This window comes from Hyla sarda, chromosome 6, assembly GCF_029499605.1.
Source record: "Hyla sarda isolate aHylSar1 chromosome 6, aHylSar1.hap1, whole genome shotgun sequence".
Lineage (NCBI taxonomy): Eukaryota > Metazoa > Chordata > Amphibia > Anura > Hylidae > Hyla > Hyla sarda.
In genome coordinates this window covers 143,271,787-143,298,159 of record NC_079194.1, presented here as the reverse complement: position 1 = coordinate 143,298,159, position 26,373 = coordinate 143,271,787, and the positions used below count along the sequence as shown (strand labels likewise).

Below are 26,373 nucleotides of genomic sequence, written 5' to 3'. Positions count from 1 at the left end.
CAGACTAAATGGGCCAAATGGTTCTTATTTGCTAACACATTCTATGGAGGAGATTTATCAAAACCTGTCCAAAGGAAAAGTTGCCCATAGCAACCAATCAGATCGCTTCTTTTATTTTTAACAAGGCCTCTGCAAGATGAAAGAAGCAATCTGATTGGTTGCTATGGGCAACGCAGCAACATTTCCTCTGGACAAGTTTTGATAAATCTCCCCCTATGCTTCTATGTTTAACCCCCAAAACAAACTGCCCCTTCACTATAACCCCCATCACACTGTCCCCTTCACTTTAACCCCCATAGCACACTGCCCCCTTCACTTTAACCCCCATAGCACACTGCCCCAACACTTTAAAGTGACAGGGAGAAAGCAAGCGTTCACAGCGCAACTTCGTCAGCAAGGAAGTAGAGCTGTCTGCAAGGCCACATTCCTGGACCAGGCACTATGGTGAGTCGTGCACCGCAACTCAATTCCCCGGCCCGTCCCATAACCTTTCCGGACACGCATGAGAAGTCTGTCAGAATACCGGGGAAGGCGGGCTGTGCAGCATGACGTAGTTCTTCACCTCCCTCGCCCCTCCCTCAGGAGGAGAACGTAGATTTTGAGGGGAGGGGCCGACGTAAAAATGCACGGGTGCAGTTCTGCGCCTCACATCGATATTTTACATGAATATGCGTTACAGCGGCCATTACGGATTTTTTTTTTGTGTACCCTAGGGAGTTGCGGTACCCCAGATTGGGAACTGCTGTTCTAGAGTATAGAAATCTAATAAACTGTTGTCAATTGTTCACACTTTTTTTTTTTTTTTTTACCAATTATCAATAAAAGTGAATCTTAAGATCAAACTGTTTTTGCCTTTTGGCAATTGCGACCATCAATCCAGCACAACACATACGGGGGCCTGTGATAACCTCTATGATGACCCTAGTCGGACGTCCTCACCTGCTCATAGACGTGCAGGATTTCAGTCAGACCAGAGACTACAAATCACCCCAACAAGTGACGTGTTGAACATGTGACAGGATGTTCTCCCTCACTACAACTCCCACAGTGCTGCGCGCTGCGATCATGTGACAAGAATGGTCAGGTGGCATATGAACAACAGCTGACCAGGGAAGATCGTAGTAAGTGCCCGGGCTCATAATGGGAGTAATATGTATTTTATACCACTCCTCTTACAACACGAGGTGAAATAGCGACTCAGGGTTCTGCTCTACTCACCCCGAACACATTTTGGCTAATGGCGGCTGGGACTCTTTGTTTTATACCCCTCCCCCATTATAGAGGGGGTATATAATGACTGGGCCCCTCTGTTATATAACTGTCACACAATAGGTAGATAGTACCTGGGCTCCTCTTATATACCCTTTCCCCATTATACAGGGATAAATAACTGCCCCCTATATTATATACCCTCCTCATTACAGGGGTGGATTATGACTGGCCTCCTCTACTATATACCTCTTCCCATTATACAGAGGCTAGAGAGTGACAGGGCCCCTCTGTTATATACCTATATACCTGTTCTATACCCCTCCCTTATTACATTATACAGTGTTTCCCAAGCACAGTAGTGGGGCCCCGTAATTCTCTACCCTTTGTATAGTGGGGTATATAGTAGAGGGCCCACTCACTCCCTGCTGTTTGTGTAATGGGGGAGTGATATATAACAAAGAGTCCCAGTCACTCTCTACCCCTTATTCCAGTGTTTCCCAAGTCTAGTCCTCAAGTACCCCCAACAGGTCTATTTTCAGGATTTCCTTATTGGTGATATAATTATTGAAAGACCATTATACAAGGGGAAAGAGAGTGACTGGGCCTCTGTGTTATATACCCTTACCCATTACATATTGGGTAGAGAGTGACAATGCCCCTCTGTTATATACCCATTCCTATTATACAGGGGGTAGAGAGTATCTGGGCCTCTCTGATTCCCCTCCCCATTCTATATGGGGTAGATACTGACTGCTACTATGTTATATACCTCTTTCCATTATATGGGGTAGCTAGTGACAGGGCCCTTCTGTTATATACCTCTCTCTCTCAATATACAGGGGGTAGATAGTGACTGGGCCCCTCTGTAATATACCCTTTCCCTGTTAGAGAGACGGTTGATTGTGACAGGACCCCTCTGGCACCCCTGAAATTTTTCTAGAAAATAAAGTATTTCTCACAGAAAAGGATTGCAGTAACACATGTTTATTCCCTTTGTGTGTAATGGAACTAAACCAAAAAAAGAGAGGAAAAAAAAGCAAATTTGACATAATGTGACACCAAACTCCAAAAATGGGCTGGACAAAATTATTGGCACCCTTTCAGAATTGTGGAAAAAATAAGAATGTTTCAAGCATGTGATGCACCTTTAAACTCACCTGGGGCAAGTAGCAGGTGTGGGCAATATAAAAACCACACCTGAAAGCAGATAAAAAGGAGAGAAGTTCACTTAGTCTTTGCATTGTGTGTCTGTGTGTGCCACACTAAGCATGGACAACAGAAAGAGGAGAAGAGTCTGTCTGAACTGTATGAGGACTTGAGAACCGAAATTGTGGAAAAATATCAACAATCTCAAGGATACAAATCCATCTCCAGAGATCTAGATTTGCCTTTGTCCACAGTGCACAACATTATCAAGAAGTTTGTAACCCATGGCACTGTAGCTTATCTCCCTGGGCGTGGACAGAAGAGAAAAATTGATATAATGTGTCAACGCAGGATAGTCCGGATGGTGGATAAGCAGCCCCAAACAAGTTCCAAAGATATTCAAGCTGTCCTGCAGGCTCGGGGAGCATCAGTGTCAGCGCAAACTATCTGTCGACATTTAACCCCTTAAGGACCGGAGGTTTTTCCGTTTTTGCATTTTCGTTTTTTGCTCCTTGCCTTTAAAAAAATCATAACTCTTTCAAATTTACACCTAAAAATCCATATGATGGCTTATTTTTTGCGCCACCAATTCTACTTTGTAATGACGTCAGTCATTTTGCCCAAAAATCTATGGTGAAGCGGGAAAAAAAATCATTGTGCGACAAAATTGAAAAAAAACCGCTGTTTTGTAACTTTTGGGGGCTTCCGTTTCTACGTAGTACATTTTTCGGTAAAAATGACACCTGATATGTATTCTGTAGGTCCATACGATTAAAATGATACCCTACTTATATAGGTTTGATTTTGTCGGACTTTTGGAAAAAATCATAACTACATGCAGGAAAATTAATACGTTTAAAATTGTCATCTTCTGACCCCTATAACTTTTTTATTCCGTGTATGGGGCAGTATGAGGGCTCATTTTTTGCGCCGTGATCTGAAGTTTTTAACGGTACCATTTTTGCATTGATAGGACTTATTGATCACTTTTTATTCATTTTTAAATGATATAAAAAGTGACCAAAAATGCACTATTTTGGACTTTGGAATTTTTTTGCGCGCACGCCATTGACCGAGCGGTTTAATTAATGATATATTTTTATAATTCGGACATTTCCACACGCGGTGATACCACATATGTTTATTTTTATTTACACTGTGTTTTTTTTTTTTATTGGAAAAGGGGGGTGATTCAAACTTTTAATAGGGGAGGAGTTAAATGATCTTTATTCACTTTTTTTTTCACTTTTTTTTTGCAGTGTTATAGGTCCCATAGGGACCTATAACACTGCACACACTGATCTTCTATGTTGATCACTGGTTTCTCATAAGAAACCAGTGATCAACGATTCTGCCGCATGACTGCTCATGCCTGGATCTCAGGCACTGAGCAGTCATTCGGCGATCGGACAGCGAGGAGGCAGGAAGGGGCCCTCCCGCTGTCCTGTCAGCTGTTCGGGATGCCGCGATTAGCCGCGGCTATCCCGAACAGCCCGACTGAGCTAGCCGGGAACTTTCACTTTCACTTTTAGCCGCGCGGCTCAGCTTTGAGCGCGCGGCTAAAGGGTTAATAGCGCGCGGCGCCGCGATCGGCGCTGCGCGCTATTAGAGGCGGGTCCCGGCTTCACTATGACGCCGGGCCCGCCATGATATGACGCGGGGTTACTGTGTAACCCCGTGTTATATCAGAAGAGCAGGACCAATGACGTACCGGTACGTCCTTGGTCCTTAAGGGGTTAAATGAAATGAACCGCTATGGCAGGAGACCCAGGAGGACCCCACTGCTGATGCAGATACATAAAAAAGCAAGAATACATTTTGCCAAAATGAACCTGTGTAAGCCAAAATCCTTCTGGGAAAAAGCCTTGTGGACAGATGAGAACAATATAGAGCTTTTTGGTAAAGCACATCATTCTACTGTTTACTGAAAACAGAATGAGGCCTACAAAGAAAAGAACACAGTACCTACAGTGAGATATGGTGGAGGTTCAATTATGTTTTGTGGTGGTTTTGCTGCCTCTGGCACTGGATGTGTGCAAGGTGTCTTGAAATCTGAAGATTACCAAGTCCAGATCTAAATCCCATTGAACACCTGTGGAGAGATCTTAAAATTGCTGTTGGGAAAAGGCGCCCTTCCAATAAGAGAGACCTGGAGCAGTTTGCAAAGGAAGAGTGGTCCAACATTCCGGCTGAGAGGTGTAAGAAGCTTATTGATGGTTATAGGAAGCGACAGATTTCAGTTATTTTTTCCAAAGGGTGTGCAACCAAATATTAAGTTAAGGGTGCCAATAATTTTGTCCAGCCCATTTTTGGAATTTGGTGTGACATTATGTCCAATTTGCTTTTTTCCTACCTTTTTTTGGTTTAGTTCCTATACACACGAAGGGAATAAACATGTGTATAGCAAAACATGTGTTACTGCATCCTTTTCTGTGAGAAATACTTCATTTTCTAGAAAAATGTCAGGGGTGCCAACATTTACGGCCATGATTGTAGATCTTGTCTCATTATACAGGGGGTAGGTAATTACTGGACCCCTGTGTTATATACCCCCCTCTCCAATTATATAAGGGGTAGATAGTGACTGGGTCCCTCTGTTATACTCATTGGCTAAAAAAATAATGCATCAAGCAGGAGTTGTTGGAATCAAAACTTCCATGTGTGAATGTAATGAGGATATATATGTAAGCGATTACAATATTGGTGTAAAAGGATATGTTTATTGGGGAAAACTGTATTTTTAACCCCTTAAGGACACACGCTCACTACATAGCAGGTGTGTGCCGGCTGCTATTGGCAGCCGGGGACTATCCGAAAATGGTGGACATCAACAATCATGCTGATGACCGCCATTAACCCTTCAGATATAGTGATCTATACTGATAACGACATCTGAAGTATCTGTGATGCAATTGCAGAGATCTGATGAATCAAGATGGTCACCAATAACACTGATCAGTGCTATGCATAGAATTGATGATCAGTAATAGCAATCAAAAGATTGCAATAAATAGTCCCCTGTGGGTACTAAAAAAAAAAGTGTTCATTTTTATTTTAGCCCCTCCTCCAATAAAACATTTTTTTCCTCTTTTTCGATTTTATAAAAAAGTAAAAAAAAAAATAATGGAACAAACTAAAATCAAAGGATATGGTATTGTCTTGTGCCTAAATGTCAGCACTATTAAAATATAATGTAAGGGTCTATTCACACGTACAGTATTCTGTGCAGATTTGATGCGCAGGATTTTAAGCTGTGTTTAGTCATTCAGTTTACATTGAAATCTGCAGCAGAAAATCCTACGCATCAAATCTGTGCAGAATACGGTACGTGTGAATAGACCATTAATGATCCCGTACGGTAAACAGCGTAAATGTAAAAAAATATATACTAAAGTCCAAAATTACTGATATTCAGTCACATCACATCAAAAAAATTATCAAAAAGCCACATGTATGTAAAAGTGGGACTGATAAAAACTGCACATCAGAAGATGATCCCTCATACAGCCCCGTATATGGAAAAATTTGAAAGTTATAGGTGGTCAGAATAGGGCAATTTTAACCCTTTCAGGACCGAGCCATATTTTTTGGGGAGGTTTTGTTTTTTTCCTCCTCTTCTAATAGACATAACTTTTATTTTTCCATCTAAAGACCAGTATGAGGGCTTGTTTTTTGCATCACCAATTGTACTTTATAATGACCTCACTCATTTTAACTCCAAATGTACAGTTAAACCAACAAAAACATTTATTTGTAGAGCAAAATTTAAGAAAACCCCCAACATTTAGCAAATTTTAGGGGCTTCCGTTTCTACCAATTGCACCTTTCGGTAAATATGACACATTGGGGGAGATTTATCAAAGGATTTAGACTGGTTTTTCCCGTCTAAATTTGTCGCACAGAAAGTCGCAGTCTTAATATGTGCGACTTTTGCTTTAGAGGATTTTTAGAACATGATACATTCTAGGACACTTGAGATGGAAAAATGCATTGGTGCTGAATTTATCAATAGCGAGTTTTCTGCAAAAATTTTGCATCGGGCGAAAGTACACTGAAATGTCAGACCATGTTGGAGCAGGTTTAAATAAAGTCTAAACCATAGTTCCCGAAGTCTGTGCTCAGAATTTATCAAAGAGCCTTACGACACTTGATAAATTAGACGCACAATAGATCGGCCTAACCCTCTGTAGGTTGGTCTATATTGATGCGGGAAATAGACAACTTTGATAAATCCCCCACTATTGTGCCTGTGATGCCTAGTTATTTCTTCAGTGCTTTACTTTCCTTACATTTGTGGTGTGGATTGACCCGCTTTTTGTGATTTCATGGTCTCCCTAGGTTCAGCATTCCTCTGGACTCTGGATGATTGTTTTCTCGAGCCTTTCCCAAGATCCTGTTCGGCGTGAGACAACAGCTGATCATAGGGGGCTTGGCTTCTTCTTGTCTTCCCTGATAAGCCAACCCCAGATGTGTGCTGTCCAGCCGGACATGCCACCGCCCCCGTGATCAGCTGTTGTCTTGAGCCAAACAGGATCTTTGGAAAGGCTTGAGATGAACTTAGGGGGACAATGAACTCACAAAAATAGGGTCGATCCACCCTACACATGTAAGGCAAGTAATGCAAGACATAACTTAGAATAACAGGCACGATAGTGAAAAGTTGATAAAACCTGGATAACCCCTTTAAACATGCTTATTTTGTTTAAAAAAATAATAAAAAAAAAAAAGGTGGAGGTGCATCCCGTGTCTGAATGGTGGACAAGGAAACTGGGAGTGTGTGCTTGTCAGTGGATCAAACAATCCTCTCTCTGTTCACTGTGCGTGCTCTCACCACTTCTCCCACCACCTCTTCACACTCCGTAATTCCTGTGGAATTCCGTGAGTGGAATTCCACGCAGTGAACACTACCATCAGTGTGAATGGGTCTTCCGCGAGACCCGTCCATACTGAGGATTTTCAGCGGGGGAAATTGTTCCACGCAAAAAAAAGAACATGTTAATTTTTTTGCGCCGAAGTCCACGAGCACTGCATAGCCGTCAATGGTGCAGCCAAAGCATTTTCAGTGGCGGCAGCCAGATGATATCTCAGCTCGCGGAATTCTGCGAGAGGAGATTCCGCAGTGTGAAGTACCCTAAGGGTGCATTCACACCACATTTTTGCAATACAGTTCCCGTATCAGGTTTTTGATGAAAAACTGATTCATCAAAACTGGACTAAACTGCATCAAAACGTGTGTACAAATTTTAACCCGTATACGGTTACAAGCCGAATACAGTTTGAAAAATGATGTAAAAAAAATAATTTTTTAATTTTTCACTCATTATAAATAAAATTTCAATTGTGTGTTTGAAATTCAAAGAAAAATACTGTGCAAAGTAAAAAACTGGTGCAAACCGGATGGAACCATACGCACATACGGTTCTGTACAGTTCCCATTGACTCCCATGTTTCAAAAAAAACAAAAACGTATACGGTTTAATATGTTTTTTTCACCCGGACCAAAAACCCTGGCAGGCTACGGTTTTGGATACGGGAAAAAAAAACAGACAAAATCATACAAGACGCAAAACGTATGCAACCCGGATGCATCTTTTGGCATACAGTTTTCAATATGGTTCCATATGATTTTCACATTGAAAATATGTATGGGAACTGTATTGCAAAAACATGGTGTGAATGCACCCCAACAGCTTCATCAGAACTGCCCACAGGACTGGCAATTCATCAAAACAACCCCTCTCAATGTCTACTGGGCAAAATGTATTTGTTCATCATAAAGGTATTTCTAGCAGTCAATGGTCTCTCAACAAGAGGTACACTACCTAAAAATAGCCTCTAACAGACTTTTTATAGGGCAGAGGTAAAGGATTTTTACGTCTTCTTGTGGCAAGGCAGCAATCCGACATTTATATCTGAGTGCGCTATTAATTTTTTTTGTCAATGAGTCAAGTCACACATAGGGGTAAATAGTCAGTGGCCCCTCTGTTATTTATTCTTCCCCCATTATATAGGGGGGTAGATAGTGGGTGGGCCCTTCTCTTTTATAGCACTCTTTAATTCACATAGAATGTGTCGGCAGATAAGAACCATTTGGACCATCTAGTCTGCCCATTAATCTGAATCCTATCAATAGTCCCTGGCCCTATCTTATATGAAGGATAGCCTTATACTTATCCCATGCATGTTTAAACTCCTTCACTGTATTTGTAGCTAGGACTTCTGCAGGAAGGTTATTCCATTCATCCACTACTCTCTCAGTAACGTAATACTTCCTGATATTACTATTAAACCTTTGCGCCTCTAATTTAAAACTATGTCCTCTTGTGGTAGTTTTTCTTCTTTTGAATATGATCTCCTCCTTTACCGTGTTGATTCCCATTATGTATTTAAAAGTCTCTATCATATCCCCTCTGTCTCTTCTTTCTTCCAAGCTATACATGTTAAGGTCCTTTAACCTTTCCTGGTAAGTTTTATCCTGCAATCCATGTACTAGTTTAGTAGCTCTTCTCTGAACTCTCTCCATAGTATCTAGCATTTAGAGTGACTTGACTTTTCCCCTGTTTGTTATCCATCTTCCTCATTTGAGCAGTAGACATCCTGTTTGAGGGAAGCAGTGTGGGACAGAATGCAGGGTTAGCATTTTGGAAGACCAAGGCTTGTGATCAGCTGTGACATCTCACTTGTTGCTGTCTATATTTTCACAGGGTACGGATGGTGGCAGCATTTTCCTGAGCAGGATGTCCCTGGGTAATGTGGCCATCAATTCAGACTACTCATGGGATGCAGGAGAACGTGCCCGCCTCTTGCAGAGTCCCATTGTCCCGGAGACCAGGAGACTGACAGGAGGCACTTCTGCCATTGGGGCAGTTTTTATAGTGGTCAATGCAGCTCTAGGTGCTGGCCTGCTGAACTTCCCTGCCGCTTTCAGCGCAGCAGGAGGAGTCACAGCAGGGATTGTACTGCAATTGGTAAGTAACTCATAGATTGTCAACTCTTGAGGATAGTACTCTATCTGCTTCTCATCTCTGATAGTGTGTCTCCCTAGGTTCTACTGCTCTTTATCATCACGGGTCTGGTAATTCTGGCTCACTGTGCAGATGCCTGCAGTGAGCGGACGTACCAGGAGGTGGTGCGGGGGATCTGCGGACGTGTGACAGGGGTGTTCTGTGAGATCCTCATTGCTGTTTACACCTTTGGCACTTGCATTGCCTTCTTTATCATCATAGGTGACCAACTGGAGAAGCGTGAGTGAATGGGTGGGATGGGGAAAGTGACATTATTAGGATCATGAATTGTGTTCAATCCTGATCTTTCACCTTTTTTTGTGTTTTTCTTTTTCTCTTCCCTGTGCAGTTCTTGGTGCCATGATGCACAGCCTGGCAGACAGTAACATCCCATGGTACGCAGACCGAAAATTCACCATCACAATCACTGGAATTCTGTTTGTCCTGCCACTGTCACTACCGCGTGAGATCAGCGTCCAAAAATATGCCAGGTAAGCTCATCAGTCTATCCTCTGGTATGATAGATTCATGCAGCTATGCAAATGCATCTTCCCTGCTGCTAAGTATTACATCAGGCCTGCAACAAAGTACTGTTCTAGTCCATATCTGACTAGAGTTTAAGGTATGATGTAACAGCAGAACAGTTTCAGCAGATCTAGCTGTGACTGGAGTACAGGAAAATCTCCCAAAAGCAGACGCCTCCCAATAACAGACAGTTCTGGAAGCTTATAAGTACTGGAAGGATAAACATTTTTTAAATAGAAGTAATTTACAAATCTGTTTTGGCACCTTTGGTAACTTTGTGGCACACGTTGATTTAAAAAAAAAAAAAAATTCCCACCGGAGTACTCCTTTAATATATTTTCACCCTCCGAATAGCACACACTCCCAGTAGTGGACACTACCAATAGCAGATGCGGACACACCCGTGCAGACATGTTAGCAACCAGGCTTATCTACCGGCCCTGTTTTGCATCCTACTATACTAAAATGGACTAGAGATAGAGATAGGAGACGGGATGCAGAAATCATGGCATGGTAGGAAAAAGGGGAGATGTGGGCAAAGGTAGTGTGTGTGTGTGTGTGTGTGTGTGTGTGTGTGTGTGTGCAAAAGCTGTATTTCGCTTGCAGTAGTATTCGCACCTATACCCCACGCAAACCCTTTCCGCTATTGGGAGATTCTACTGTATATGGCTTGAAGTAACAGCAAAACTGCAAGGTTGGATGTAACTGTAGTGTGTGATCTAATGCTACCGCTCTAAATTAGACTTGCGTATAAATAACCACAGATCAAGGACTGGAGAATAAGAAATTATGTAAAAGCAGATCAGGGACTGGAATATAAGACATTATGTAAGAGCAGATCAGGGACTGGAATATAAGACATTATGTAAGAGCAGATCAGGGACTGAAGAATAAGACAAATTGTTAGAGCAGATTAGGGACTGGAGTATAAGACATTATGTAAGAGCAGATCAGGGACTGGAATATAAGACATTATGTAAGAGCAGATCAGGGACTGAAGAATAAGACAAATTGTTAGAGCAGATTAGGGACTGAAGAATAAGACAAATTGTTAGAGCAGATTAGGGACTGGAGAATAAGACATTATGCACCATGATCAGTACTGATAGGGTATCCGGACGGATGGGTTATACTGATAAGGGTATCTGTACGGATGGGGTATACTATTACTAGGCTTCATATAGAGATACATTAACCCTCATTTTACATTACCTCTGAGTGTTTTTTTGATAGTAAAGCTAGCCATACACAATATGCAGGATTATTCAGCAATATAATGTATATAGAGACTCAAAGCTCTCCCTCATTGGCAGATATCAGGGGAGAAAATGGTCAGGTATCTTGGATTTTAACATCTCTTTGGGAGAGAGCATATTGCATTTATGGGCCCCGCATGCTTTTTCGTCCATCATGTCACTCAAAAGCAAAGTATTTTATTTTTTTTCTTTAAAATCGACTGGATCAATTCGCTGGATGCTTTAAAAAAAAAAATTCTCCTGAAACATGCATTACAGAACTGCTTTCAATTTACCAATTAGTTTTATTAATGGGCATTCTTGATCCACATACAGTTATGTAGCCATCAAGTCTGGGTTCCTTTGAAGAGGGTAGTTGTGTAGGGGAGAGGGGGGGCAGTTAGGTTGGGGAGGGGAGATGTCAGTTTTTTAGAACTGTTAAAATGTAAAAACAATTGTCTGTCTCATACATAAATGTATATATGTATTCTCGGCTGCTATTGCACCACTCTGCCTTGTATATTTTAAGTTGTTTTTGTTTTTTTCACCAATGGCCTTGAAAAAAAAGAATGCATTGCTTATGACACCACATCTTGTTCTCTTGGCAGCTCTCTCAGCGTCTTGGGTACCTGCTACGTGACCTTCATTGTCATCTACCGATGTGTGAAGCCCACAAGTGAACTTCCATCTGACAGTGCCACCCGCAGGTGGGATGTAAAAACCTTGCCCTTTTACCCGGGACCCTTTTGTTCCAGATAATCTGTACATCTCCTAAATACAAACATCAATAGATGTCTTGAGTGTTGAAAGCTCCTTATAATATAAAGACATGTTCTTTCATGGTACTCCTTTATAATATGACCAGTGTGGATGGTATTATATGATTGCAGGATAAAACTTACCAGGAAAGGTTAAAGGACCTTAACATGTATAGCTTAGAAGAAAGAAAAGACAGAGGGGATATGATAGAGACTTTTAAATACATAAAGGGAATCAACACGGTAAAGGAGGAGAAGATATTCAAAAGAAGAAAAACTACCACAAGAGGACATACTTTTAACCTTTGCGCCACTAATTTAAAACTAATATCAGGAAGTATAACTTTACTGAGAGAGTAGTGGATGCATGGAATAGTCTTCCTGCAGAAGTGGTTGCTGCAAGTATAAAGCCTGATGGGCTGTATTTGTGCGAGGGGCGGAAGTAATTATCGCTCCCTGCACTTCCAGGTGGGGCTCATTGGGAACAGGTGGGGGCGTGTGTATATAACTTCCCCCTCTCCTACAGGGGCGGAGCACGTGTCGTTTGTGGAACCCTCCCAACCCTCCCTTATCTTATTCCTTCACTATAGTGCATGCCCTCTATAGGCGTGCCCTCATTGCGCGGTTATGGCACAACTCAGACCGCTATGCTAGGGTAAGATCTTGTATAGGTATGTAGGCAATCTTTCCTGTCATTAGTACACGTATGGAGCCCCGATCACAAATACAGTGAAGGAGTTTAACCCCTTGAGGACGCAGCTCATTTTCACCTTAAGGACGCAGCCCTTTTTCGCAATTCTGACCACCGTCACTTTAAGCATTAATAACTCTAAGATGGTTTTACCGATTATTCTGATTCTGAGATTGTTTTTTCGTGACATATTCTACTTTATTTTGGTGGTAAAATTGCATGGAAATTTTGAAAATGTTGCATTTTTATAACTTTGAAGCTCTCTGCTTGTAAGGAAAATGGATATTCCAAATACATTTTATATTGGTTCACAAATACAATGGCCCTCATTTACTTAGAAAATCGGGTTGTAAGTCTATGTTGCTTTCTTACCCGACTGCTTTTTTCCCCTGATATTTATTATTATGTCGCATCCTGTTTGTCGCACGTGGGTTTTGTTGGTTTTGGTTTCCAACTCCTCTGAGTTGTCGGGAAAAAATCCACAACAATTCAACAAATTTGGGTTGGAAACCTTTATAAATACGTGGGAAAGCTCAGAAATGTCAGGTTACGCCCCTTTTTCGGGTTTGGGAGCATCCACATTGGGTCCGTCGGGAAAAAATGACGCATCGTGTCGCAGACTGGCGCACGATGTCTGCGACATGTCGCAGACAAAGATGCGCCAAAAAAACCCGACAAAAGAGGTCGGGTTTAGAATAGTAAATGAGGGCCAATATGTCTACTTTATGTTGGCATCATAAAATGGACATATTTTTACTTTTTGAAAAAATTAGAGGGCTTCAACGTATAGCAGCAATTTCCAAAATTTTCATGAAAATTGCAAAATCTGAAGGGACAGATGTTACAGAACTACAACTCCCAGCATGCCTGGGCAGTCTAGGCATGCTGAGAGTTGTAGTTTGGCAACATCTGGGTGGCCACCGTTTGGGCACCACTGTAATAGTGGTCTCCAAACTGTGACCCTCCAGATGTTGCAAAACTACAACTCCCAGCATGCCCAGACAGCCTTCGGCTGTCTGTGCATGCTAGGAGTTGCAGTTTGGCAACCACTAGAAGGGCAGCAGTAAAGATCGCTTTACTGCCCCCTTCCCTCCCCCCCCCCCCCCCGTCGCTTCCCTACCTGCGCCGCTGATCTCCGCAGTTTCCACCGATGACTGCTCCGATCATCCCTATTTCCCGATCAGCCCGGAATCGCCGCAAGTCGTCGATCTGAATTGATCGGCGATTTGCGGACATCCCCGCAATGGGTGGTAGTGGGGGGGGGGATTGCATTTGCACGGGTTGCCTGCTTAATGATTTCAGCAGGCATCCCAGTCCGGTCCCCTTCCGCCACGGGCCGAAATTCCCATAGGTGTAAGTACCAGGGAGCAAGGGCGTATCTGTACGCCCTTCATCCCCAAGAGGTTAAGAATGCCTGGGATAGGCATAAGGCTATCCTTCATATAAGATAGGGCCGGGGACTATTGATAGGATTCAGATTATTGGGCAGACTAGATGGGCCAAATGGTTCTTATCTGCCGACACATTCTATGTTTCTTTAGCAACTCACATGAGCAACACAGCCTGACCTTTAGGGGTCCTGGGTGTCAAATCCCCGCAAATCTGATATTGATGGCCTATCTGGAGAAAATTCAGATAACCCCTTTAACACAATATTTCAATAAAGCTAAAAGTCTTCACTACACATATTTCAAGTCCATAGTGTTGGTTACAGAGGCCAAACTATGAAAATAGCATTACTGGCCAAATATTTCAAGACCCAACAGTATAAAGGACTGATTTCTTTTATTTTTCCACTTTTAAGTGATTGTTTTATATTAACAACCAGTGTTATCCCCTGTTAAAAGAAACCACATCGCATGCAAGACATGGTAATGTGCTGGTGCAAATTTGCTGCTGTTAGGTAAAGTAACTTGCATACCTGTACTGTGCTTCACCCCATGGATCTTGTAACTTTCTGTTTTCCTCTCTGAACTGTGGCATTACTGTTGCTGTGCACACACTTTTTCCCACAATTCCCCTTCTGCATACACAGTACAGACTAATGAGCAATACTATCAGGAGACACCAATATATTGCAGTTGTACTGAGCTTGCTCAGTCCCCTCAGTGTATGCCCTAAGAGACTCATAACCAAGGGCAATAGGTTAAAACAACAAAGACACATGGGGATTTATGAGTATTATAATTACTTTAAAAAAAATTAAAAATCTGTATTGTATACATTGCAATATAAGGCAGGTGGTATTAACCTCTTAAGGATGCAGGGCGTACCTGTACGCCCTGTGCCCGCTCCCGTGCTATAACGCAGTGACCACGCGTCATAGCGGGTCGGGCTCGGCACCCAGCAACGGCCGGGACCCGTGATTAATACCGGACATCACCAATCGCGGTGATGGCTGGTATTAACCCTTTAGACGCATTTTTTTTAAAATGCTTCCCGGCAGCTCAGACACACGAGGAGGGTCCCTACCTTCCGCCTCAGCGTCCGATCAGCGATTTATTGCTCCATGCCTGAGATCCAGGCTGGAGCAATGGAGCGCCGATAACACTGATCAATGCTATGCTATGGCATAGTATTGATCAGTGTATGCAATCAAGGTATTGCATGTTATGGTCCCCTATGGGGGCTATACAAGTGTAAAAAAAAAGTTAATAAATGTGATTTAACCCCTTCCCTAATAAAAGTTTGAATCACCCCCCTTTTCCCATAAAAAAAAAATGTAAATAAAAATAAATATAAAGATGTGGTATTGCCGCGTGCGTAAATGTCCAAACTATAAAAATATATCGTTAATTAAACTGCACAGTCAATGGCGTACATGTTAAAAAAAAAAAAATCCAGTCCAAAATAGCGTATTTTTGGTCACTTTTTATACCATAAAAAGTGATCAAAAAGTCACATCAAAACAAAAATCACAGCGCAAAAAATTAACCCTCATACATCCTCGTATGCTGAAAAATAAAAAAGTTATAGGGGTCAGAAGAGGACATTTTTAAACATATTAATTTTGGTGCATGTAGTTATGATTTTTACCAGATGTAAAACAAAATCAAACCTATATAAATATGGTATCATTTTAATCGTATTGCCCTAGAGAATAAAGATAAGGTGACATTTTTAAAATATTCGGAGGAAAAAACTAAAGTGCAAAAATGGAAAAACTAAGTCCTTAAGGGGTTAATATTGTTTGAACAAAGGAGCAGTGATCCAGCACTTCAAATAAACTTGCAGCTTTATTGGAATTTGTAGCAAAGAACACAGGAAAAATCGTTCACTTCAGCATCATTAAAGGGGTATTCCAGGGATTTTTTTTTAATCAACTGGCTCCAGAAAGTTAAACAGATTTGTAAATTACTTCTATTAAAAAAATCTTAATACTTTCAGCACTTATGAGCTGCTGAAATTGTGTTGTTCTTTTCTGCAGAGATGTCAGCAGGGAACACTGTTGCCAGACAGAAAAGAACAACTCAACTTCAGCAGCTGATAATTATTGGAAGGATTAAGATTTTTTTTAATAGATGTAATTTACAAATCTGTTTAACTTTCCGGAGCCAGTTGATAAAAAAAAAAAATTCCCATCAACTGGCTCCAGAAAGTTAAACAGATTTGTAAATTACATCATTAAAAAATCTTAATACTTTCAGTACTTATGAGCTGCTGAAATTGTGTTGTTCTTTTTTGCAGAGATCTTTTCTGCAACTCAACTTCAGCAGCTGTCTAGCAACAGTGCTCCCTGCTGACATCTCTGCAGAAAAGAACAACACAATTTCAGCAGCTCATAAGTACTGAAAGTATTAAGATTTTTTAATAGAAGTAATTTACAAATCTGTTTAACTTTCTGGAGCCAGTTGATATATAATTTTTTGCCCCTGGAATACCCCTTTAATATTGTTTGCTTTACATTGGGTTCTTGGACATATATAAAGCTTATTAACTAGATGACCATTTTGGTGTTGTGGGTCTTCCATACTTACCTTCCTATTCGGGCTTCATTTCATGTACTTGTATGTTTTTTTTTAAAAGTATGAGTCTGTTCAAGACTGGGCCCCACTTTTCCCCTACAAATTGTAGGTGCTGGGACATATATTAAAGGGGTACTCCGGTGGAAAACTTTTTTTTTAAATGAACTGGTGCCAGAAAGTTAAACAGATTTGTAAATGACTTCTATTAAAAAAATCTTAATCCTTTCAGTACTTTTTTTAGCAGCTGTTCGCTACAGAGGAAAATCTTTATTTTTTTAATTTCTTTTTTGTGTTGTCCACAGTGCTCTCTGCTGACACCTGATGCCCATATCAGGAACTGTCCAGAGCAGGAGAAAATCCCCATAGCATACCTATGCTGCTCTGGACAGTTCCTGACACGGACAGAGGTGTCAGCAGAGAGCACTGTGGACAACACAAAAAAGAAATAAAAAAAGTAAAGAATTTCCTCTGTAGCATACAGGTGCTAAAAAGTACTAAAAGGATTAAGATTTTTTTAATAGAAGTCATTTACAAATCTGTTTAACTTTCTGGCACCAGTTCATTTAAAAAAAAAAGAAGTTTTACACCAGAGTACCTCTTTAACGTTCCTTCTGTTTGGGGTGTATATTTGTGTATTGCATTTCTTACATCTTGATATGCTTTTTTGGACCTGCCCTACATATTCACTGTTTTTGTATATCTAGGAACACGCCTCTTTTCATATGTGTTTCCTTAATCTAATTAATTTTTTACTTAAATGCATGGCTTTTTGGAATGCTATAATAAAAATTTCTATGTATTTGTAATTTTTGCTTTTTTTTTTTTAAGAGTTGTATGCACTGGACGGTCACAGTAGGGTATTTTGGATAACTTGTCAAAATATATGAGCAGGTTCTGCTTAGGACCCTTTTATTAGGTAGAATGAAGAACTGCTAAGAAAAACTGTTTCTGCTCTGATATATTAGCAGTTGCACATAAAATACAACAATTCTCCTGGAGTAGATGCCGCTAAGACCAGCTAATGTCCATCAGATTGTTCTATTGAGTGGGGCTGGTCCATACTGAATTAACCTTTAACATACCATATTGTTGTTCTGATGCCTTGCTTCCTTCTCTCCTCAGTGCTTCCTCTTGGATTGCTGTGTTTAATGCTGTTCCCACAATATGTTTTGGATACCAGGTACATGGAAAAGCATTCTGATAACTCCTGCTGATCATCTCACCCCTCTTGCCTCCTCTTACTATCTGTTTATATCTCTGGTAGTGCCATGTCAGCAGTGTCCCGGTGTATGGCAGCATGCAGCGGCAGGACATACGACACTGGGCCATCATAGTGACTACAGCCATGTGTATTGCTCTGTGTGTCTACACTGGAACAGGTAGGATTCTGTAGATATTGTGCTGTGGTGTTTGATATGCAAGACTGGACTTTGTGCTGTCATGCTTTAATCTCTGTGTCCTCAGGAGTGTGTGGCTATCTGCTGTTTGGCTCAGCTGTAGACCAAGACGTCCTCCTCTCCTTCCCCTCTGATGACGTTCCAGTTGCTATTGCTCGAGCATTCATAATCTTGTGTGTGCTGACATCGTACCCCATATTACACTACTGTGGACGGTAAGTTCTTCATAACATATAAGTTGTGATGAAGTCTTATAGGGCTTATCTTCTCTCCTGGTTCTTGCCCTCTCCACTCCCGATCCCTTATCCTCTATGATCTTAATATGCAGTTTACTGTAAACCTGATAGGCTGGTGACTTAGAAACAAAGGCTGCATATTGGAACCTGCCTCACATTACATAGAGTTGCATTTGTGGTACCTTTGTCAGTCAGTCATTAACAAGCATAAACTGCATCTAAATAAGTGGTGCATCGGTAACCGGATGGGTTGTCAACGTGATAGCGGGGTCAGTTAAGATAAAATAGCAGTGGAGGGTCCCTTTATCTGCCACCTGCTTGGCTCTCCAGTAATGCAGTATGGGAGATCCCGGCTGTGTCAGTGAAGGCCTGAACTCACTGTTCAATGCTATGCAGTTAACGCAATGTAATGCATGTAAAAGTCCCCTATGAGGGCTTAAAGATTACAAAACAAAAATAAAAAATGTTCAGCACCTTAAAGGGTACCTCTCATCAAATAAACTTTTGATATATTTTAGATTAATGAATGTTGAATAACTTTCCAATAGCATGTTAATTAAAAATATGCTTCTTTCTATTGTATTTTTCCCGATCAGTCCTGTCAGCAAGCATTTCTGACTCATGCTGGAGTCCTAAACACTCAGAGCTGCCAGCCTGCTTTGTTCACAGCCAAACAGGCTGTGAACAAAGCAGGCTGGCAGCTCTGAGTGTTCTCCTTTGTGAACAAAGCAGACTGGCAGCTCGTAGTGTTTAGGACTCCAGCATGAGTCTGAAATGCTTGCTGCCAGGACTGGTAGGGAGACCCCTAGTGGTCATTTCTTCAAAGTGGAAAATTAAATAGAAAGAAGCGCATTGTAAAGTTATTCTGCATACATTAATCTATAATATATCAAAAGTTTTTTTGATGAGAGGTACCCTTTAAGAAATGTACGCCCAGGTAGGGATCCTCCGGCTGTCTTGTAAGATGTTCGGGATGCCGCGATTTCGCCGTGGCGATCCCGAAAAGTTCTCTGAGCTAACCGGCATGGTTTTACTTTCACTTTAAATGCGCAGTTCAACTTTGAACGCTGTATGTAAAGGTTGAATAGCGTGCCGTGGCCCCGTGTTATAGAACGGGAGCGGACTCGTGACGTACCGGTACGTCACGGGTCCTTAAGAGGTTAATATAAAAAAAAGAATGGTACCGATAAAAACTACAGATCATGGCGCAAAAAATAAGCCCTCATACAGCCTGTATACAGAAAAATTAAAAAGTTATAAGTGTCAGAAAAGGACAATTTTAGAAATACTGAAGTTTGAAAGTAGTATAATAATAGGAAAGTTATTTAAATTGGGTATCGTTTCAATCGTATTGACCTACAGAATAAAGAGAACATATTATTTTTACCATTAAAAAGCACTGTGTAAAACCCAAACCTTCTCCAAAAGTTGCAAAATTGCTGTTTGCTTATCTATTACCCCACACAAATACTAATTGTTGGTTGCACCATACACTTTGGCCCTCATTTACTATTCTAAACCCAACCTCTCTTGTCTGGTTTTTTTGTCGCATCTTTGTCTGCGCCATGTCGCAGACATCGTGCGCCAGTCTGCGACACTATGCGACATTTTTTCCCGACTGACCCAATGTGGATTCTCCCAAACCCGAAAAAGGGGCGTTACCCGACATTTCTGAGCTTTCCCACGTATTTATTAAGGTTTCCAACCCGAATTTGTTGAATTGTTGTGGATTTTTTCCCGACAGCTCAGAGGAGTTGGAAACCAAAACCAACAAAACGCACGTGCGACAAACAGGATGCGACATAATAATAAATATCAGGGGAAAAAAACATCGGGTAAGAAAGCAACATAGACTTACAACCCGATTTTCTTAGTAAATGAGGGCCTTTATGGTAATATAAAAGGTGTAATTACAAAATACAACTGGTTGTGCAAAAGACAACCCCTTATATGGGTCTGTGGATGGGAAAAAAAAAAAGTTATGCTACTAAGAAGGCGAGGAGGAAAAAATGAAAACGCAAAAATGAAAATTTACTGTGTCCTTAAGGCCAAAATTTGAGTAAAATAAAAAATAGCCTCTACACACATAAATAAATCTTGCTTGTCCAGCACTAACTAAATAGATCTCATCCTAGTCTATACAGGTGGCTCACTACCACCCACCCAATAATTTAGACAACAAAGTCTCATTTATGAGTCTGAAAACCTCCAGATTCTGATTCTCATCTCACGTTCCCTTTTTTTTTTTTTGTTTGTTTGCATAAAATAAACAAACAGCACAATAAAGTGCAACACACAACCAGTGCCTCTGTAGGTCCACAAGTCAACTCAATCACTATGACAGGGATAAGATAACAGAATGGCAATCATACACATAAGGAAAGCGTATCCCCAGTACCGTCCAGAGAAGCCCCACACCAACAGACAAGCATACATTCACACTACAACACATCCCAATGACTCCGATACCACCAGATACCCCCTCATTTAGGACTCCCAACAAGCATACCACCGGGGTAATCCGGAAGGGGAAATCTAGATTATCTGCCAAAAACCCCATCACCTCCCTCCAAAAAGAGGCTTTAACAAGACACTCCCAAACCGCATATGGGAAGGTACCTACCTCCTCAGAAAACATAAATCCGAAGGAGACACCCCGATAGGCTTCAGCTTAGCAGGGGTATAATATAACCTCAAAACATACAGTGACTGAATCAGCATGTCCCTACTACTCACCAATGTGGAGTAATATGAGCCCTCAACTTCCTTCTGCACAGACAGGTCAGGAATATCCGCCACCCATTTATGATAAGCATTCGAGAATGGGCTAGGCCCCAGTGTCTGGAGAAGAGCATAGGACTGGGTAAGGGGTTTAGTGAGATCCGTGGTGCCCAGGAGAATCTCCACATCAGAAAACACAGGAGTAAACGTCAGGGAGCCAAATGACCACATGACTAAACTGAAGATATCTATAAAAGGCACTGCCAGGGATATCAAATCTTTCTTTCATTTCCGCAAAGGATAGGAAAACCTGATCCTCCCGGAATGAATGAATCAAAAATTTGACTCTGTGAGAACTCCAGAAACCAGCCTCCTGTAACCCATGTTGGTGAGGTAAATAAACATTCCCCCACAAGGGTGCCCTAGGAGACACCAGCGGTTACAGAAACTTGCAAGGGAAGAGGAACAAGAATGATACCTGTATAGTGAGTTAGTGAGAGCTTCATAGGAGCCCATAAGTGCTCCAGCCAAGGCAGTCGCCGAGTTCAACAGTTCCAGGTCAATCCCCCACGCTGCATAGACCAACTGAGAGGCAAGAAAATAATTATAGACATCAGGAGCAGCTAAACCACCATGTCATTAAGGAGCCTGAAGGAGAGCCCAACCGAGTCTGGGAGACTTTCCCTGCCAATAGAAGGATCCCAGAGCATCACACAGTTTATTAAAATATTTCCTAGGGGAAACCACGAGAGCCAAATGGAAGAAATAAAGGAATTTAGGTAGAGAAATCATTTTTAAAATATTAATCCTTCCAGCAAGGGAGGGAGGACCAGGCATGCAACCTATCAACCGTGGAAGTCAAGACCAGCCCAGCAGGGTGGGTACAAACAGGGTAATTTTTACCGAGGTAGTGGGAGCCCCTACGGGATGCGACCACTCACTCCGACATTCAGGCCACGCCCCCAGTGGTACACATTTCTTACAGACTCACTTGCAGATTCACTTTCACCTTTTTAAAGCTCAGTGAGAAGCTGTACTGATCTGAGCTGATCTGAAAACCAGGAATGGAATGAAAGACCCCACTTCCAAACCTTTCTTTCATCCCATAAAAATCCAGACCCTAGGACTCACCAAAGTTTCCTAGCAAGCATAAGTGTATAATATACAGCAGGGTCTCCATTTCATTGTGGAACTATTTATTTGTAACTGCAAGTATTCCAAGTAACATTTGCTTGGAATTACATTTTTATTTTATTTCTATTAATATTTTGTAATGTTCTGTTGTTTTTTTGTATTTTTTTACCGTAATAAAAAATAGTCTATTACAGCATCTATCAATGTCTCATAGGGCTGTGGTAGAGGGTTTGTGGCTGAGGTTCACAGCACAAGAAGCTGGCGAGGAGCCGACTAGAGAACGACGCCGGAGAATCCTTCAGACCCTGACCTGGTTTGTGCTCACGCTGCTATTGGCACTTTTCATCCCAGACATTGGGAGAGTGATTTCCCTGATTGGGGGTCTTGCTGCTTGTTTCATTTTCATATTTCCAGGTAAGAGTCACTGGTAAATTGTACTGACTTTATGTACTATAAGAAATCTCTTCAGAGAAAATTTATTATGTTATGTTATGCAGGGCTCTGTCTCATAAACCTTAAGCTGTCTGAAATTCAGGAACAAAAGAGCAGAAGGTAAATCTCTTAATGCCATTGAAAATGGGTAAAAGGCCAATGCAAGGTGACTAAGCAGAGCTGTGTGTGTACAGAATGAGTGCATCTGCCTATCTCTGTTTTTGTTTTTGCTTCTAGCTGGTGGGCATTGCTTATTTATGGAGTTACCATGGTTACCCTTGGAGTCTTCATCTTTGGACAGACCACAACCAAGGCAATCTTCGTGGACCTGATGGGTTGATCCAAGAATCTGATTTTTAAATGAACGGTAAACTTACTTGAATATCACATACATATATGACATTCCCTTCTTGTAGCATCATTACCTCTGGGCATTCTTCTGTCGGATATCATTTCCTGGACAATAACCCCTGGTACCTGTCTGTCCATCTTGGCTGCATGTGTCCTTCCAGAACTCCCGTGCTGAGGTCCTGAGTAGTCTTAATTTCTGCAGAATGAACACTAAAACAACAGAGCCAGAGATGATCAGTGGACATTCCAAAATGGCTGCTGTATGTACAAACCTTGCACCGTTTAGCTGCTTCATTCCCTAAAGTCTTTTGAGAGCACAAGGATTGTGACGTCCACACCTGAGCAGCAGTCATTCACAGTTCCTGCTTCATTTCTTGACAGTTTATTAATAAAGGGGTACTCCAGGGAAGTAAAGAAAAAAAAATGCCACAAAGCTTCCACAATACCTTGTCTGGGTCCCATGTGCGGTGGTCTTGCGATTCCACCCGCTCCTGTGGCCCCTGGTGTTCTCCAGGACTTTTCACTATTCTTTCCCCCTTGCTTCTATCTAAAACTACAATTCCCGGCAGTAAGCGCGGCTGAGCTCTGACTGCCGAACTATTCTTATTCGCCTGAGGCTCTTCTCTGCTCTGCTAGATCGTAACACAGGGAGCTGAGGGGAGGGGGGCTGTGCTATGAGCTTGTCTTGGAGCACTGAGACTAGCCCCACCTTTTCAAGAGAGTGGACCTGATGGGGACGTTTATGTACCACTTTCTGCATGTAAGTGACAGCTGAAACAGGAAAACTGCTCTATATAGGTAATGAATTATATTTAGACAGATAAATAGGTTGGGGTCCTCACGTTACCAGTGATGTCACCACCTTTTCTGTGATCTTCACAAAGGACATGGGCTCCTTAGGGAGAGGAGCAATATGCAGGGGATTCTGAATGAACACCACATTTTCACTTATCTACAGGCAGGGCGGAACTAGCTTTTTGTAATGAGACTTTGTATTGATGTTTTTCTATTTTTTTTTTATTTCCATTCAGGCAATGGTTCCACAATGTTGTAATATTTTCTTTTCTTGTATTCTTTTTTAAAATGATTTATGTCCATGAGTTTTAAATCTTAACTTGTCCCCCAAATCCCAAACTTGGTTTTAAATTGTAATGGAAGGTCTAGAATGATCTGCAAAATCCCTCTCTCTCTTAAATGTACTCAACATGGCTCCTAGCTATGGAAGAGTTTATCTCTAAAAGCAGTCTTAGGGTAGGTTCACACATGCCATATTTTGCTACGTATTTGCTGCTGCATATTTTCCTTCCCATAGAAGTCAAATCCGAAGGAAAATACATAGCAGCAAATACGCAGCAAAATTACGGTACGTGTTACCCCACCCTTGGGGTAAGTTCACTTGTGCATATTTTTGCTGCAGATCTGCTGCTGTAGATTTTGCTGCCAATTGATTTCAATGGATACCACAATCTGTTACAGCAAACCTGCAACAGATCTGCAGCAAAAATACCTTTAGGGCGCATTCACACTATAGAATTTCTAAACGTAATTCCTCTTGTTTTAATGGGATTCTGCTGCACCGCGCATATTGATGAATTTCCATGGTGGAAAATTTTGCAAGTTCATTGTTTTGGCAGCTCTGCTAGGATATATTGCTGTCAATGATGACAATGCATATCGAGCATTTCTAGTGCTGCTGTGCACGGAATGTCCACCCAGAGTTTTTGCAGGCGGACAATCCGTAGTGTGTAGAATGTGCCCTAAGTGTGCTCACTCATCAAAGTTTTTGGGGGCGCTGCTACAACACAGAAAGCTTTACATTTTCACTAATGGATGAATCCTAACATTAATGTCGATATGATGAGCTTCTGGAGACTTTGGTTCAAAGAAATTGTATGTGCCTGCAATACCTCTTTTAAGGCTTCAGCGGGTGATTAATATATACAATTTCTGAATTTCTGATCAAGGCCAGAGCTTTGCTGCAGGAGTTATGGCTGCTATAACAGAACACGTTGGTCATCTGCTGCTGTGTTTTTCAGGACTTGGTGCTGTTTAATGCAATTGAAGTTGTCAAATCTGTGTGCAATATTTTTTCACAAGTAAAGGGAATATGTTGACCATGTGTATAGTGTGGTTCATTGGAAACATCTGTGTTAGTCTTTAGTTGCCCATAGTTTGGACTATGAATAAAAGTATTTATACACATTAGAATCAAGTAATTTTGCAAACTGTCATTTTTGCTGAATGACAGACCACATGCATTTTGAATTAAGTTGGCTATAAATTTTTGTCCCATAGTCACTAGTCCTCAAACTGTTTTGGTAAAGAATCTTTAGGACAGTCCCAGAATGACTGTCCTTCATCCAATGTCAATGCTAATGTATGGCCAGTCTGATCCACTGTAATGGCCAATATGGACAATCATTCACTAGAAAATCATTTATTCAATTGTTCTTCTACTATCAGCCTACTTCTTGCTAATGTGTAGGGCCTTCTTTACATATCTGTGCATGACTAAATGGCTTCCCTGCCTTATTTGCTTAAAGGGATGGCATAAAAAATATATATACCTTTTTATGTTAATCATATTTTCAAAAAACAATTTCATGGTGTTTTTCATTCTTATTTTAAAAAGTAGTTATTTAAAACCTTTTCAAATAACAATAGACAGAGACTGTACCACACTGGTACAGAGCTCCTCTGGGCATTGCGACCAATAAAGAAATGCAGGGAAAATTATATAACAAGCATATAAAAGAACAGTCAATCATGAGGCCCGGCACTAAGCTGCACCATAACACAACATAGACACCCAGACACTCCCCACTCACACACCCAGAGAAGCACCCCCCACCTCGCCCCTTATCTTAAATGGGCACTGTCAGATATAAACACTTTAAACCCCTTAAGGACCACGGGTTTTTCAGTTTTTGCACCTTCGTTTGTTTCCTCCTCACCTTTTAAAAATCATAACCCTTTCAATTTTGCACCTAAAAATCCATATGATGGCTTAATTTTTGCGCCACCAATTCTACTTTGCAGTGACATCAGTCATTTTACCCAAAAATGTACGTCGAAACGGAAAAAAATCATTGTGCAACGAAAATGAAGAAAAAATGCCATTTTGTAATTTTGGGGGCTTCTGTTTCTACGCAGTACATTTTTCGGTAAAAATGACACCTTATCATTATTCTGTAGGTCCATACGATTAAAATGATACCCTACTTATATAGGTTTGATTTTGTCGTACTTCTGTAAAAAATCATAGCTACATGCAGAAAAATGTATACGTTTAAAATTGTCATCTTCTGACCCCTATAACTTTTTTATTTTTCCACATATGGGGCGGTATGAGGGCTCATTTTTTGCGCCGTGATCTGAAGTTTTTAGCAGTACCATTTTTGTATTGATCGGACTTTTTGATCGCTTTTTATTCATTTTTTCATGATCTAAAAAGCGACCAAAAAGACATTATTTTGGACTTTGGAATTTTTTTGCGCTTACGCCATTGACCATGTGGTTTAATTAATGATATATTTTTAGAGTTCGGACATTTACGCACGCGGCAA

The 26,373-nt window shown here is 41.2% G+C and overlaps 1 protein-coding gene across 2 annotated transcripts; it reads left to right on the top strand.

Annotated features, from left to right (window-relative positions):
* Positions 1 to 992: 992 nt before the first annotated feature.
* SLC38A7 (solute carrier family 38 member 7) lies at positions 993 to 24,926 on the top strand. Of its 2 annotated transcripts, none has more exons than XM_056525404.1 (11): positions 993 to 1,121; positions 9,063 to 9,326; positions 9,404 to 9,602; positions 9,712 to 9,853; positions 11,731 to 11,829; positions 17,659 to 17,716; positions 17,801 to 17,915; positions 18,001 to 18,148; positions 22,239 to 22,438; positions 22,522 to 22,576; positions 22,694 to 24,926. In XM_056525404.1, exons 2-11 carry the CDS (start codon positions 9,096 to 9,098, stop codon positions 22,794 to 22,796), a joined length of 1,350 nt encoding a protein of 449 aa, XP_056381379.1. In that variant the 5' UTR covers positions 993 to 1,121; positions 9,063 to 9,095; the 3' UTR covers positions 22,797 to 24,926. The 2 variants fall into 2 exon arrangements, with proteins under 2 accessions (XP_056381379.1, XP_056381378.1); XM_056525403.1 differs by lacking the exon at positions 993 to 1,121 and adding an exon at positions 1,137 to 1,184.
* The last annotated feature ends 1,447 nt before the right edge of the window (positions 24,927 to 26,373 follow it).

Excerpts from the sequence above, each read along its gene's own strand:
- SLC38A7 (XM_056525403.1), top strand. The coding sequence starts at position 1,152 with ATGTATTTTATACCACTCCTCTTACAACACGAG. Across the intron at positions 11,830-17,658 it reads TCTGACAGTGCCACCCGCAG|TGCTTCCTCTTGGATTGCTG; the intron begins GTGGGATGTAAA and ends TTCTCTCCTCAG. Across the intron at positions 22,439-22,521 it reads TTTCATTTTCATATTTCCAG|GGCTCTGTCTCATAAACCTT; the intron begins GTAAGAGTCACT and ends TATGTTATGCAG.